The 17280-nt window shown below is 39.6% G+C and overlaps 1 protein-coding gene across 1 annotated transcript in view; it reads right to left on the bottom strand.

Annotated features, from left to right (window-relative positions):
• DNAI1 (dynein axonemal intermediate chain 1) overlaps positions 1-17280 on the bottom strand; it is an 803770-nt gene that overhangs the window by 727382 nt on the left and 59108 nt on the right. The window contains exons 5-11 of the mRNA XM_053700976.1: positions 16424-16550; positions 14204-14265; positions 10428-10550; positions 10281-10340; positions 7182-7313; positions 6420-6504; positions 2877-2994 (exon numbers count right to left, since the gene is read on the bottom strand). Coding sequence (XP_053556951.1) covers positions 2877-2994; positions 6420-6504; positions 7182-7313; positions 10281-10340; positions 10428-10550; positions 14204-14265; positions 16424-16550 — 707 coding nt within the window. The remainder of the gene's footprint in view (positions 1-2876; positions 2995-6419; positions 6505-7181; positions 7314-10280; positions 10341-10427; positions 10551-14203; positions 14266-16423; positions 16551-17280) is intronic.

Raw genomic sequence — 17280 nt, 5'->3', positions numbered from 1 at the left:
TTTAGTACACATTCTCCTATGGGGCTCCACCATGGCTTTTAAACATAATGAACAAGTATCCTCTGTTTCAGACATGTTTGTACAGACTAGCAATGAGACTAGCAAGCTTGGAAAACACTTTAAAGCAAGTTAACAAGCAATATAAAAAACGTTACTGTGCCTTTAAGAGAAACAAATTTTGACAAAATTTGAAATAACAGTGAAAAAAGGCAGTTACACTAACAAAATTTTTACAGTGTATGTAACAAGTCAGCAGAGCATTGCACCCACTTGCAAATGGATGATTAACCCCTTAATAACAAAAACAGAATAATAAATGACAAAAACGTTTTTTAAACACAGTCACAACAACTGCCACAGTCTACTGTGATCGTTACCCTCCTCAAACACGACTTTGAAGCCTTTTGAGCCCTTCAGAGATGTCCTGGATCATGCAGAGGGAAGCTGAATGTCTCTGTCAGTATTTTTAGCTGCACAGAAAAGCACTAAAATAGGCCCCTCCCACTCATATTGCAACAGTGGAAAGCCTCAGGAACTGTTTCTAGGCAAAAAACAAGCCAGCCATGTGGAAAAAAACTAGGCCCCAATAAGTTTTGTCACCAAACATATATAAAAACGATTAAACATGCCAGCAAACGTTTTATATTACACTTTTATAAGAGTATGCATCTCTATTAATAAGCCTGATACCAGTCGCTATCACTGCATTTAAGGCTTTACTTACATTAATCCGGTATCAGCAGCATTTTCTAGAAAATTCCATCCCTAGAAAAATATTAACTGCACATACCTTATTGCAGGAAAACCTGCACGCCATTCCCTCTCTGAAGTTACCTCACTCCTCAGAATATGTGAGAACAGCAATGGATCTTAGTTACTTCTGCTAAGATCATAGAAATCACAGGCAGATTCTTCTTCTAATGCTGCCTGAGATGAAACAGTACACTCCGGTACCATTTAAAAATAACAAACTTCTGATTGAAGTTAAAAAACTAACTATAATACACCACTCTCCTCTTACTACGTCCATCTTTGTTGAGAGTTGCAAGAGAATGACTGGATATGGCAGTGAGGGGAGGAGCTATATAGCAGCTCTGCTGTGGGTGATCCTCTTGCAACTTCCTGTTGGGAAGGAGAATATCCCACAAGTAATGGATGATCCGTGGACTGGATACACTTAACAAGAGAAAGTATATTAATTTAACAGTGTTGGTTATGCAAAACTGGGGAATGGGTAATAAAGGGATTATCTATCTTTTTAAACAACAAAAATTCTGGTGTTTACTGTTCCTTTAATTTCTACCCCAATTGTTTGGTTACTAATGGCAACTTGTACCAGGGACCCCTCCTGCTCTCCTGTCTCAATGTGCACAATGCATGATTAAAGAACCAGTAATGCATGCGCTATCTGAATCATGAACGTTTCATTTTTACTTTACTATCCCTTTATTACATAAGCATTTATCTAAAGTCAAAGGAAATGCTCACCGTGGGGCAACAATTAGAGTTTTGTACCCATAATTATAAGTGGAGCGCTAATATATTACGTGCCCGCAAATTTGTCCATTTGCGGGTGCGCAATAAATAACCAGCCATTAGACGTTTTATTTAATTAGAGGTTTATTAGATCCCTCAGGTGAAAGAGGCTATTTGAGGTGTACACACCTGTACTGAGTTTTAGGAGGGGGCACTTTCAGTGGGTTATGAGACACCCCCGTATAAAAGAGGGGAAGCCCTCTTTCCTGTGTAAACCAATGTTATTAGTAAGTGACTGTCATTTGTTTGCATATCACTAACTTAATGTATTTACTGTATGAGTCAGTGGTCCCAAAAGTGCCCCCATCACCTAAAGAAGTCATACAACACATACATGCTCAATGAGAGTGGTCGCATAAAAAAGCAAGTGATTGCCACAGAAATAGCAATCACCTGTATACTCATTTTTCAGAGGAGGGGTCACATGCCCCGGGGGTTATGTGCTGACCACTGTACCAAGAGTGATCACCTGTCAGGACCCTAAGCACATGGAACAGACAGACACTTTTTTTATAGAATTTCATTAGGGCTGCCCCAGTGAGTGTTGGTGTGAAAAACTATGTCTAGACTGGTGAATTTGATAGAATCAGCCCCTAAGACAGAACAATTGAAAACTAACATGTTGTTACCTATCTCTCCTACCTCCTACTGAGAGTGTCACTTCTGCTGTCTTACTTTACACAGCTTTTCTTTAGCCAATACTTAAGTATAGAATATTTCAGTATGGGTGGGGATACCACAGGCAACTCATTTCAAATGCCGATATAAAGGTAAAGGAGCTACTTGTAAACAATTCACTACACTCCAGCAGATAAAATGGATCATCGAGAACAAATTAAAAAGGGATACAAAAATGAAATTCGGGTAATTAGTGTAAGCTGTCCCTTTAAGCCACCCCTCTGGGAAATCAGAATGCAATGTAAATGTAAGTAATATTTGTATGTTAGATATTTTATACCTAAACTGCAAGATGGCGCATAGTGACAGACTAACAAATCTTCTCTTCTCTGGTGTTTAATTGATGATTTTAATTAAACCATAGACGTATAAAATCAGATATGAGATCTGAAGAGAATGATATAATGACTCCCTTGTTATTCAGCTGCACTGTATTTCTAGTACATTATCCCACTGGCTGATTTATAAAACTATTTACACAAAACGGCTGCTTTCTCCTTTCCCAGGCAAATTGCTATTTGCTAAATATGTGAACCTGCTGCTTACCATGTTTACTGAGCCACTTAATCAGCTTTATTTAGTTACTTGCACTGTGTGAGGGCGCACAGAATATTACAGTATGCAGAGCATAGCAGTGTGTCAGCCGTAACCCCAGCACTCACCAGCAGAGGGCAGTCACAGCCAGGCGTTTGGCTTTGTCGTACTGAAATTTCCACAGCGGCAGCAAAGTCCCATCGTGGTCTCTGAACTCATCGGACACATCCTCAAAATACTTAAAGTCTGCAAATAGAAAGAAAAACAAAAGTATTTACAGTAAACAGAGATTTCTTGTGATAATTACTACACTCATCAATGCTGGAAATTGTAACAATAATTATCTTATGTATAACATAGAAACGATATAGAATTGGTTGTTCACAGTGATAACCCAATTTCTGCCAGAGAGGGCTGCAGCACCCATCACTGGAAATAAAGAACATATTAATACATCTAACGACAAGACCATGGATAACAGATATGTGTTGATACAAAATGAATGGTAGAAAAGTGACATACTGTATGTTTAAGAATAAGAGGTTGCTAAATTGTTAAAGTGATGGTAAATTTGACCAATTTGAAGCACTGTTCTTACATTTATATAATCTCAATACTAAAACCAATATCCCTAAATCCGCAAAACATCATTACTTGAAAAAGGTCGTTTAACTAAGAGCCAACGCAGGTTAGAATGAGTACTATAAATGACTAACGTTAATTTAGCACAATAAAAAGTAAAGTCGATGAATTAAACTTATGTTAAAAAATATCTTTTAGAAAAACAAAGGGCTTCAATATATTTTGAAAATGCGATGGAAAATATAAAATGTTTTGCGTGTCCCTTTTAACCCTTCATATAATGCTGCACCAGGAAGGTGGATTCACTAAGTCTCAGGTGCAGTGAGTGAACAGATTTGCTCAGAAATAGCACACAGAGCTGGATTAACCACGAGGCAAAATCTAAAATTAAAGGGACAGTAAAGCCATAATCAGACACTCATGATTTAGACAGAGCAGACAATTTTAAGCAACTTTTCAATTTACTTCTATTATTTAAAGGACCAGTAAACACAGCAGATTTGCAAAATCAACAAACGCAAGATAACAAGACAATGCAATAGCATTTACTCTGAATTTCAAATAAGTAGTAGATTTTTTCGGACACATTTCAAAGTTCTGTCTATTTCCACTCCCCCTGTACCATGTGACAGCCATCAGCCAATCACAAATGCATATACGTATAGTCTGTGAATTCTTGCACATGCTCAGTAGGAGCTGGTAACTCAAAAAGTGTAAATATAAAAGACTGTGCACATTGTTTTAAATGGAAGTAAATTGGAAAGTTGTTTAAAATGACATGCTGTATCTGAATCATGAACATTTAATTTGACCTGCGTGTCCCTTTAATTTGCTTCCTTCTCTTGTAATCCTTTGCTGAAAAGTGTATCTAGGTAAGCTCAGGAACAGCAAAGAACCTAGGTTCTAGCTGCTGATTGATGGTTGCACATATATACAGATTGTCATTGGCTCACCAATGTGTTCAGTTAGAAACCAGTAGCGCATTGCTGCTCCTTCAACAAAAGATACAAAGAGAATGAAGCACATTTGATAATAGAAGTAAACTGGAAAGTTGTTTTAAACTGTATGTTCTACCTAAATTATGAAACAAAAATGATGGGTTTCACTGAACCCAATTTTTTCTTTTGTGATTCAGATAGAGCATGACATTTTAAGCAACTTTATAATTTACTCCTATTATCAATTTTTCTTCATTCTCTTGCTATCTTTATTTGAAAAAGAAGGCATCTAAGCTTTTTTTTTTGGTTCAGACTGTGGACAGCACTTTTTTATTGGTGGATGAATTTATTCACCAATCAGCAAGAACAACCCAGGTTGTTCACCAAAAATGGGCCGGCATCTAAACTTAAATTCTTGCATTTCATATAAAGATACCAAGAGAATGAAGAAAATTTGATAATAGGAGTAAATTAGAAAGTTGCTTAAAATTGCATGCTCTATCTGAATCACAAATGAAATTTTTTGGGTTCAGTGTCCCTTTAAGTTGCCTTATTGTTTGTAGATATGTGCACTGACAAAAATGTGTTTCAGAAGACTCATACACAAGAGAATATTTTTCCGTGACAAGATATTCATTCATGGGGCGATTCATAAATCTGTTTGTCTGCTACTTCCTATGGGGAAATGAGGAGCAGCTGATAGCAGCTTGAACTTAAATAAAGTCAGAATAAAAGCTAGTGCTACAAGACAGAAGCAGCACAAACAATATGTTTTTCTTATTTATTTATTTTAATGGGTTAAGGATTGTCAAGATCAAAAGTAAAAAACGTACATACTTAATCTCATTGGTTGACGCAGGAATTAAACAACTGACAAGGACATTGTTGGATCTCTATTGAATAAATCCAGCAGAAATTCTTTCCCAGCCTATGGACTGATGGTTGTAACACTGTATACAAATCAACAAAATGTTTGTGTCACATTCATTCATTTACTTGTTTCTTTGGTAAAGGGCCGCTCATTTATCATTTTTGAACAAATATGGAAAAATGTGTTCTCTTTTACATTTGGCCAAATGCAGATGTCTAATTGTTTAGGTCACTAGTCCATTACCTATAAAGTATCATTTACAATGTTTTCCCATTCATGCAGAATTACTGACAATTCTTATTATGTTTTCATCCCACTGATTTTAAAGATAACTGTATATGTAAATGTTTGTGCATCTAGAAAGTGTTGCGGTGTCATTCTCAATAAGGTATTGCAGTTATGACTTCCTGGGATATTTTGCCTAAGAGTCACAATAGTCTTAATGTGGCCGTGTATCTCCTGCCTCAACAAGCAAGCAGAAGCCATGTGCCATCTCCAATAAAGAGATATAAGATATTCATGTAGGATTAAACTCCATTTGGTCTCTTAACAAATAATATTTAAAGTGCTCTGTTTTAAAGGGACGTGAAACTTTCATACAATTTTTCCATTTACTTATATTATTAGATTTATACTGTGTCATTGGTATCTGTTGTTGAACAGCATACCTAGGTATGCTCAGCAGCAGCAGTGCACTTCTGAGAGCTAGCTGCTGATTGGTGGTTATACAAATATGTCTTGTGAGTGTTTTCTTCACATCCAGAACCAGCTTAAAGATAAACCGCTCCCAAGAAAAAACTTGCTATTCTAAATCTCTTTCAGGGACCTGGCAGTACTGACGAGACTTCACCAGAACAGAGAGCTATTGAGAATGGAGACCCACGTGCATTTCGCTAGGTCCAGCAGTGATTTGCTGCTTTAGAGCTGATGTACACTATCTGTTGCAGGATTTAGGAATCCATCACAATCTTCTAGAAAATCTTATCATATGATTTATACAAGAAAATCTCCTTAAACTGTAATGGTGATTGTGATGGACCCCACAGTAATATAGAAGCAATAGTGCAATGATAAAATGCTCAAACACAACAGAGCACTTTCGTTTTGGCCATTAAGCTTTCATTTCTCAGCTACTTTTGCCTAAATAAAGTTTTATAATGAGAGAGAATTTATCACAGTATAGAGATGACGTACACAACTACATATTCAGGATATTAAAGACGGTGTTTGCACAGGCTTGTTCCCAATTCACAGGTGCCACATGCAGAGAAACAAGTTACCTTGTGTAATGTCATCAAATGTGTTCTGATTCACCATTCGCTCTACAATTTTGCTTGATTTGGACACCTTGCTGATGTCATCGCTCTGCAGATAAAGGACACGGGATGTCAGTAATGGAGGAAGACACAGTGCTAACAACTTGTACAACAACCTATAGAGAGCGATCCTGGCGGACGTGCCAGTGAAAGCTTATGGTTAAGGCCCACTTAATCTCACAGGTCTGGGTAAAGGTTTATTTAATACAAATGATGTGCCTGGCAAGTGGAGTATTATAATCAGCGCTATAAACATAGGTATAATACTCATAAGGTAACATTCATAAGAGGCAAATTATAGACCAGGTGAGTGGGTAGAGGGCCCTGCCAAGAGATGCCAACTGCTGTAGATCACCTGTCTAGAAGGTGTTTGTCACCCTGTGTTACACGTATCCCTGAGGTGCGGGGTACTCCATCCCTTGCCCTGAAACAACTTACGTAACCATTCATTACATTATACATAATATAATAACATAAATAATGATAATGCTATCGTTAAGGTGAAATGTATATGGTGGAGTGAAATCTGCTGCTGGTCACAAGGAAGAGTTAAATAGAAGAGATCCACTGAGACCTACTCACAAAGTGACCTACAACAACCTACTGAGATAGTGAAATCTGCTGCTGGTCACAAGGAAGAGTTAAATAGAAGAGATCCACTGAGACCCACTCACAAAGTGACCTACAACAACCTACTGAGATAGTGACATCTCGCTGGGTATTTACTTGTGATTCTGTGATGGGCAGTTTCCTGCGTGACTGGCTTTCCTCTTCCTTTTTAGTGACCGGCGCTTTTTGTTTTTCTTTCAGCTTTTCTTGCTTTTGCAGCTCCTCTACATAAGCATCATAGATTTCCCACTGGAAGAGAGAGAGTTAAAGATGATGAGAACAACAACCTGTTTAAAGGGACAGTCTACTCCAAATGTTATATTGTTTATAAAGATAGATAATCCCTTTATTACCCATTCCTAAGTTTTGCATAACCAACACAGTTATATAAATACACTTTTAACCTCTGTGATTACCATGTATCTAAGCCAATTAGTGCTGTTTTCTGCACAACCCATGGCTGTGAGCACAATGCTATTTATATGACCCACATGAACTAGCAGTCTCTTGTGTTGAAAAGCAAATAAAAAAGCATGTGATAAGAGGCTGCCTATAGTGGCTTAGAAACAGGCAGAAATATAGAGGTTTAAATGTTATAAAGTTTGTTAAACAAATAGTAAACACCAAAAATGTTATTGTATAAAAAGATAGATAATCCCTTTATTTACCATTCGCCAGTTTTGCATAACCAACACTGTTATAGAAATATACTTTTTACCTCTGTAATTACCTTGTATCTATGTCTCTGCAGACTGCCTCCTTATCTCAGTTCATTTGACAGATTTGCATTTCAGGCAATTAGTGCTGACTCTTAAATAACTCCACATGCATGAGCACAATGTTATTTTATGAAACACATGAACTTATGTCCTCTGGCTGTGAAAAACTGTCAAATGCATTCATATAAGAGGCGGCCTTCAAGGGCTTAGAAATTAGCATATGAGCCTACCTAGGTTTAGCTTTCAACTACGAATACTAAGAGAACAAAGCAAATTTGATGATAAAAGTAAATTAGAAAGTTGTTTAAAATTACATGCCCTATCTGAATCATGAAAGTTTAATTTGGACTTTACTGTCCCTTTAATATAACAATGTTGGTTTTGCAAAGCTGGGGAATGGGTAGTAATGGCGTTGCCTATCCTTATAAACAATAACAAATGTGGTGTAGACTGCATAACGCTGATCAGATTATAACCCGTCTTTTAAACTTGCATTTATTTTACCTCCTGGTTTTGCCTGTTGCATTCAGTATGAGGGTGTAGCTGCTGATAAACATTTAATGATCAGTGAGAACACACTGTAATAGATGTGTGCAGGGTCCCACTGATCGCTTATAGCAGAGAGCAAACAGAAACAACAATCAATCTGGCTTTAAAATGAAGCAAATAATCACAGACTTAAAGGGACGTGTAACTCATATAGTAAATCACCTGAAGGTCATAAAGCATATCTGGCATATGGCTGGAGAATAACACATCCAGTTTCGGTTTGAGAGGTACCCAGGAGAGAGAGACATATAGTTCCCATCCCATACAGATCAATTCAGAAATACAATTAGGGCTAGTTTACAATTGGAGCTCTAATTTATTGCGCACCCGCAAATGGGCAAATATTTTTGTGGCGCGCAATAATTAACCAGCTATTACAAGTGGCTGGTTATTGCTACAGCGAGCTTGCAGTAGCAATTAGCGCTTATAAAACTAACCAGAGTTCAGATCCACCAAATGTCCTTAAAACACAGTGTAATATATTTAATTAAAAAATAAATGGCTAGATTACGAGTTCTGTGGTATAGCCATACCGCTGAAAAATTGGCCATTGCATGTGGAATGGCCGGGAACGCATATTACGAGTCACGGCCGTATAGCTATACCGCAAGCATTTTAGCCTGTAACGCAACGTCCATTCCGAACTCAAAAAAATTACATTTGAGTGCGAGATTTTCCATAGAGCCCGTATTACAGGATTTGCGGTACGGCTAAAATGCTTGCGTTACAACCTATATCAACACGATCCATTCCGTCATCTGAGAGAGGTACTCATAACTAAAATGTTAAAAAGTACACTAACACCCATAAATGACCTATAAACCGCCACCCTCCCGCATCGCAAACACTATATTAAGCTTGTTAACCCCTAATCTGCCGCCCACCCACATCGCAACTATTAAATAAACCTATTAACCCCTAATCCACTGCCCCCTGACATCTCCGACACTAAATAAACATATTAACCCTAATCCGCCACCCGACATCGCAGACACTAAATATAATTATTAACCCCTATTCTGCCGCCCCAACACCTATATAAACCTATTAACCTCTAAACTGCTGGCCCCCACATTGCCAACATTATAATAAAGTATTAACCCCTAAACCTCCAGCCCCCACATCATAACTACTAAACTAAATCTATTAACCCCTAAACCGCTGCCCCCCCCCACATCGCAAAACACTAAATAAACTACGCACAGCAAAAAGAGGCTTTTCAGTAACTCGTAATGGCAGCACTATAGAGAGATTGCAATAACGCATATTTTTTGACGTTATTTTGGCACCCTGTTTAGCGCAAAACTCGTAATCTAGGTGAAAGATAGTAGCAGTTATATGGAGTAAGTTATGTGCCTTTACATTGCGGTCTATAGGAACTGTGTGTTCCAAGTAAATATATATATATATATATATATATATATATAATATATATGTGTGTGTTAATAACACATAAATATATATGTATATAAGCATTTACATATATATTTAAAAACACTGCCCATCGCTGCGCAACTTATCCCCTTTGCTGCGCTAAATTATCATGCTGTGTCTCACAGCATGAGAACGAGGCTGCCATTGGAGCCTATGGAAGCACATTCTCGTGAGCGCAATGCTTCCTAGCAATCCGAACGCGAGCTCACATTCACATTGCACTCAACATTAGCGTGCACTGGTATTACTCAGTGGAGCGCTAATATCTCTTTTGCAAAAGTGATATTAAGGGGTGCACTTGTAATTTGGCCATAAATAGGCTGAAGGAGTCAGCCCAACCCTGCTTTAATTGTGTTACTTGTGCTAATACTGTGTGTTTGGTCATATTCTATAATAGGATTTATAAAATGAATTCTTCACACCTGGAAGATTTAAGAACATAAATGCACAGAGGCCTATAAATAAAGCAAGAGCATGCACACACATACACATGGGCACTGTATTGCTATGTTACCTGGTTGGCCGTGGATGAGAATGTTTCCCGAGGGGGAGGCTCAGTCTGAGATGTCCTCTCCTGCAAGACAAATAAAATGACCAAAGCTTGTGAGAAACCCTCCCTAAGTGATTGCCAGGAATTGCTGATGTCTATAGGTGAACGTACCCTGACGGGGTTGTTAAACGTCTGTGATGCTCGTTCACTGAAATTAAACTGGTTGGTCAATTTCCCCTCCTTTTTGTGCCTAGGGGCAATCTCCTCTCCTTCTGCTCCATCATCACCAGGCACCTGGGGAGACAGTTATGTTTTAATAAGCACATGACTAAACGATACACACCCATAGGGCAGGCGTTACAGATGCTGCATGACACAGGAAGATATGTATGTGACGCTCCTGCCTGGCACATGACCAAACGATACACACCCATAGGGCAGGCGCATGACACAGGAAGATATGTATGTGACGCTCCTGCCTGGCACACGACCAAACGATACACACCCATAGGGCAGGCAGATGCCCCATGACACAGGAAGATATGTATGTGACGCTCCTGCCTGGAAGAGGGAAATGCTAGAAATCTGGAACTTAAAGGGACATTCCAGCAAAAATTGGAATCCACATGGATGACTTTAAATAGAAGCATTTTTGTAAACAGCTGTTTTAAAAGAGTATTTAAGTATGCATCGTGCACCAGTATTTTAAACACAGCACTTGCTTAGTGAGCCTAAGGTGATTGTATCATCTGGTAATGACCCAGTTTGTTAATTGCTGACATGATACAAGCGCTACTGGTGCTCTGAGCAGCTGCAGTATTTAAAATGCTGGAGCAATGAGAATATCTAGCGATGCTTCACGTGCACGTGCAGAGAAAGATGTTAACGATAAAACAGTGATAACTTTTACTAGAAGCATTTTTTGCCAATACATCTATATTGCACATATGTTTCTATTGAAAGATTTATTTCATCTATGTGTATTTAAATTTTGACCAGAATGACCCATTAACCCTTTATTTGGGTTAAATGTATTTAGAAACGAGCATTTGCATAGTAATAAAATACTCTTATGACTGAGAAGTCTTTATTATTACACAAATCCTGCAATGCAGCTTCCCCAGGGAGTAAAAAATCCCACTATTCAGAATGTTTGTGCCATATGATTGACGTAAATGTCACATTAGCTTGCAGCTGCTCACAGCACACCGTGACCATTAATATGTAATAACCACACCTGACACAGAGACATGCTACATGAGGCTTCTGCCTGTATAATCCCCCGCCTCTGACTGATATTGTGTTCTTCCTAATGTTTAATCAGAAGTGCTGTGCCCAGGATCACATTAAATGCAAGTGAAAGGCCGGATCAGTAATTGCTGTACCAACCATGGGAGCCTTGTTGGCAGTTACTGGGCCCACATGTGGAGTACATTTCTCCAGGTTATCATTTGTGCCGCTAGTTGAACAAAACATTTATATGGGCCATGAAATAACAATAAAAACAATATCTACAAGGAGACATTAGGTAAATGGGATTGGCTACCTCTCATCAGTTTCCTGCAGACCAAGTTATCAGCCAAGAAGAGCAGCTACAACAGTGTAAACAACCCGGGGCTCAGGACTGGATCTATGGAGCAGAAGTGATTTCACTGTGATAGCGAAGAGATCTGTAACGTGCCTGATAAGGGCAGTGGGGGGAGCCAAAGAACTATCTGCTTCACTTCCATACAAAGAGCCTTCACACCGGAAGTAAAGCACAGGAGTAGTCATACAGTCCGCTAGTGCTAGTCTGTCCCCGGCATACAGTCCGCTAGTGCTAGTCTTTCCCCGGCATACAGTCCGCTAGTGCTGGTCTGTCACCGGCATACAGTCCGCTAGTGCTAGTCTGTCACCGGCATACAGTCCGCTAGTGCTAGTCTTTCCCCGGCATACAGTCCGCTAGTGCTGGTCTGTCACCGGCATACAGTCCGCTAGTGCTAGTCTGTCACCGGCATACAGTCCGCTAGTGCTAGTCTGTCACCGGCATACAGTCCGCTAGTGCTAGTCTGTCACCGGCATACAGTCCGCTAGTGCTAGTCTGTCACCGGCATACAGTCCGCTAGTGCTAGTCTTTCCCCGGCATACAGTCCGCTAGTGCTAGTCTGTCCCCGGCATACAGTCCGCTAGTGCTAGTCTTTCCCCGGCATACAGTCCGCTAGTGCTGGTCTGTCACCGGCATACAGTCCGCTAGTGCTAGTCTGTCACCGGCATACAGTCCGCTAGTGCTAGTCTGTCACCGGCATACAGTCCGCTAGTGCTAGTCTGTCACCGGCATACAGTCCGCTAGTGCTAGTCTTTCCCCGGCATACAGTCCGCTAGTGCTGGTCTGTCACCGGCATACAGTCCGCTAGTGCTAGTCTGTCACCGGCATACAGTCCGCTAGTGCTAGTCTGTCACCGGCATACAGTCCGCTAGTGCTAGTCTGTCACCGGCATACAGTCCGCTAGTGGTAGTCTGTCACCGGCATACAGTCCGCTAGTGGTAGTCTGTCACCGGCATACAGTCCGCTAGTGGTAGTCTGTCACCGGCATGCAGTCCGCTAGTGCTAGTCTGTCACCGGCATACAGTCTGCTAGTGCTAGTCTGTCACCGGCATACAGTCCGCTAGTGGTAGTCTGTCACCGGCATGCAGTCCGCTAGTGCTAGTCTGTCACCGGCATGCAGTCCGCTAGTGCTAGTCTGTCACCGGCATACAGTCTGCTAGTGCTAGTCTGTCACCGGCATACAGTCCGCTAGTGCTAGTCTGTCACCGGCATACCGTCCGCTAGTGCTAGTATCTCACCGGCATACAGTCCGCTAGTGCTAGTCTGTCACCGGCATACAGTCCGCTACTGCTAGTCTGTCACCGGCATACAGTCCGCTAGTGCTAGTCTGTCACCGGCATACAGTCCGCTAGTGCTAGTCTGTCACCGGCATACAGTCTGCTAGTCCTAGTCTGCAACCGGCATACAGTCCGCTAGTCCTAGTCTGCAACCGGCATACAGTCCGCTAGCGCTAGTCTGTCACCGGCATACAGTCCGCTAGCGCTAGTCTGTCACCGGCATACAGTCCGCTAGTGCTAGTCTGTCACCGGCATACAGTCCGCTAGCGCTAGTCTGTCACCGGCATACAGTCCGCTAGTGCTAGTCTGTCACCGGCATACAGTCCGCTAGTGCTAGTCTGTCACCGGCATACAGTCCGCTAGTGCTAGTCTGTCACCGGCATACAGTCCGCTAGTGCTAGTCTGTCCCCGGCATACAGTCCGCTAGTGCTAGTCTGTCACCGGCATACAGTCCGCTAGTGCTAGTCTGTCACCGGCATACAGTCCGCTAGTGCTAGTCTGTCACCGGCATACAGTCCGCTAGTGCTAGTCTGTCACCGGCATACAGTCCGCTAGTGCTAGTCTGTCACCGGCATACAGTCCGCGCTAGTGCTAGTCTGTCACCGGCATACAGTCCGCTAGTGCTAGTCTGTCACCGGCATACAGTCCACTAGTGCTAGTCTGTCACCGGTCTGTATTCCTTCATTCAGCCTTACGTTATGGCATCCGATAATCAGCCAGTAGGTACCAAGGAGACTACAGTCCAATCAGACAATGTGATTATGAACAGTTATTAAAGAAAAAGAAAAGAATAAAAAAAAAATGATCTGGTTATTTGAATATTGCACTACTACTTGCATGTACCTATGTGTTTAACCCTGAAGAAGTCAGCTCAAGAGCAGCAATGTCTTGTGGGAACAAGCTAAACACATCAGGTGAGCCCATAACAAGAGGGCTTGGTGCACTAAGCAGCAGCTAGCTCCCAGTAATGTGACAGCCATCAGCCAATCACAAAATGCATATACATATATTCTGTAAATCTTGCACATGCTCAGTAGGTGCTGGTGTCATAAAAAAATTGTGGTGAAGATACAAACAGTAAGTACCGGAGATGCAGCATCTTTTTCTGTATCTGTTCCTGCGTCAGCCATTTCGCTCGCTGTGGTCTCTGTTGAAAAAAGTGAAAAATTTTACTGAGAAACTGTAAAAACTTCAGGCATAACATATATCATTAGTTAGTGGAGACGTTAGAAGAAAAGGGAACTTGAACTCTGAATTCTGAGCAATTTGGTTTTAGATATGTCACTGATCTAACGGGCACCATCTGCCAGCGGGCACAGACAGCAGCTTGCGTCACCGGGTACCATGTCAGCTTTACATCATCATATTCTCAGCTATCAAATGATAATAACGATGTTTAAAAATACACTGTAATCAAAAATGATCCATTGTCTAATAGCAGCATTTTAACATGATATTCTTATTGCTGAATAAACATGAAATAAAAGTTGTATCCTTTAATTGTAAACTAATATTCAGTATCAATTGTGTACTTCCTACTAAAGCTCAATGACTTATAAATACTTCCTACTAAAGCTCAATGACTTATAAATACTTACTACTAAAGCTCAATGACTTATACATACTTACTACTAAAGCTCAATGACTTATACATACTTACTACTAAAGCTTAATGACTTATAAATACTTCCTACTAAAGCTCAATGACTTATAAATACTTACTACTAAAGCTCAATGACTTATACATACTTACTACTAAAGCTCAATGACTTATAAATACTTCCTACTAAAGCTTAATGACTTATAAATACTTACTACTAAAGCTCAATGACTTATACATACTTACTACTAAAGCTCAATGACTTATACATACTTACTACTAAAGCTCAATGACTTATACATACTTACTACTAAAGCTCAATGACTTATACATACTTACTACTAAAGCTTAATGACTTATACATACTTACTACTAAAGCTCAATGACTTATACATACTTACTACTAAAGCTCAATGACTTATACATACTTACTACTAAAGCTCAATGACTTATACATACTTACTACTAAAGCTCAATGACTTATACATACTTACTACTAAAGCTCAATGACTTATACATACTTACTACTAAATCTCAATGACTTATAAATACTTACTACTAAAGCTTAATGACTTATAAATACTTACTACTAAATCTCAATGACTTATACATACTTACTACTAAAGCTTAATGACTTATAAATACTTACTACTAAAGCTCAATGACTTATACATACTTACTACTAAAGCTCAATGACTTATACATACTTACTACTAAAGCTCAATGACTTATACATACTTACTACTAAAGCTCAATGACTTATACATACTTACTACTAAATCCCAATGACTTATACATACTTACTACTAAAGCTTAATGACATAAATACTTACTACTAAAGCTCAATGACTTATACATACTTACTACTAAAGCTTAATGACTTATAAATACTTACTACTAAATCTCAATGACTTATACATACTTACTACTAAAGCTTAATGACTTATAAATACTTACTACTAAAGCTCAATGACTTATACATACTTACTACTAAAGCTCAATGACTTATACATACTTACTACTAAAGCTCAATGACTTATACATACTTACTACTAAAGCTCAATGACTTATACATACTTACTACTAAAGCTCAATGACTTATACATACTTCCTACTAATGCTAAATGACTTATAGGTACGTCCTACTAATGCTCATTGACTGTTCTGCTATGCTACAGGACAGCAGGAGTAAATCTGTTCAGTAATTTCTGAGATATTAAAGGGATATGAAACCCAAATATTTTCTTTTATGATTCAGACAGAGCATGCAATTGTAAACAACTTTCTAATTTACTTCTATGATCATTTTTCTTTGTTCTTTTTGTATGTTTTATTGAAAAGCAGGGACGTATAGTTAGGAGCTGGCCAATGTCTGGAGTACTATATGACATCAGTTTTGCAAGCGCACTAGATGACCTCACTTTGTCCTGCCCTGTAGTGCTACAGATGCTACCTAGATATCTCCTCGACACATAATATCAAGGGATGAAGCAAATTTGATGATGAGGTAAAATTGAAACTTTTTGTTTTGTCTGAATTACCAGATACATTTTTTCGGTTTCATATCTCTTTAAAGTAAAACTATTTTTATTTTCTTTCCATACACACTGTTATAATAAGACAGACAATTTATATGTAAATCTTACAATGTTATTTCTTTAGGAAATATATGAAGTAAATTGTGACCTGCCATTGGCTGACCCACCTTCTATAACACCCATCTTTGCCCTCTGTCTGCGCGCTTCATCTGAATCCTTGTGCAGCATGTTACCATCCATGGAGAAGTGTACAGCTAGCTGGTCCACCATGCTTATTGGCTTGTATGCCCGCTCCTGCGCACCGGCGAGATGGGAATTAGATTACAGATAACAGGTAATAAGCAACATGAAGATGTCATCACCAGAGCTGACACTAGAAATGTTGGGGCCCCTTACTTAACCAATGATCAGGCCCCCTCCCCTTTTGACATGTGCAATTTGCGACTAAAAAGTATATGCACTTTATTCTTAAGTGTAGTCAAACTTGGAAATGTTGTGAAGGTAGTAACACACAAACACAGAACTCAGTAGTAAGGTCAAAATGTCCTGAAAAGGAACAGACAATTGACACACACAAACGTGCACATACACCCAAGGAAACACCCACAGAGACAGCCTCAGGAAACACATAGACATACAGACACAGAGAGACATTCACAGAAAACACATAAAGACACACACACACTCCCAGACACCCACAGAAAACACACAAGACACACACACAGAGAGACACTCACAGATAACACATAAAGACATACACAGACACACAAACACACACACAGAGACACTCACAGAAAACACATAAAGACACACATACTCACAGACACCCACAGAAAACACACAAGACACACACACAGAGAGACACTCACAGATAACACATAAAGACATACACAGACACACAAACACACACACAGAGACACCCACAGAAAACACACAACACACACACACAGAGAGACACTCACAGATAACACATAAAGACATACACACACAGAGAGACACTCACAGATAACACATAAAGACATAC

Source organism: Bombina bombina, chromosome 2 (assembly GCF_027579735.1).
Source record: "Bombina bombina isolate aBomBom1 chromosome 2, aBomBom1.pri, whole genome shotgun sequence".
NCBI classification, from domain to species: domain Eukaryota; kingdom Metazoa; phylum Chordata; class Amphibia; order Anura; family Bombinatoridae; genus Bombina; species Bombina bombina.
This window is presented reverse-complemented; position numbering and strand designations above follow the sequence as displayed.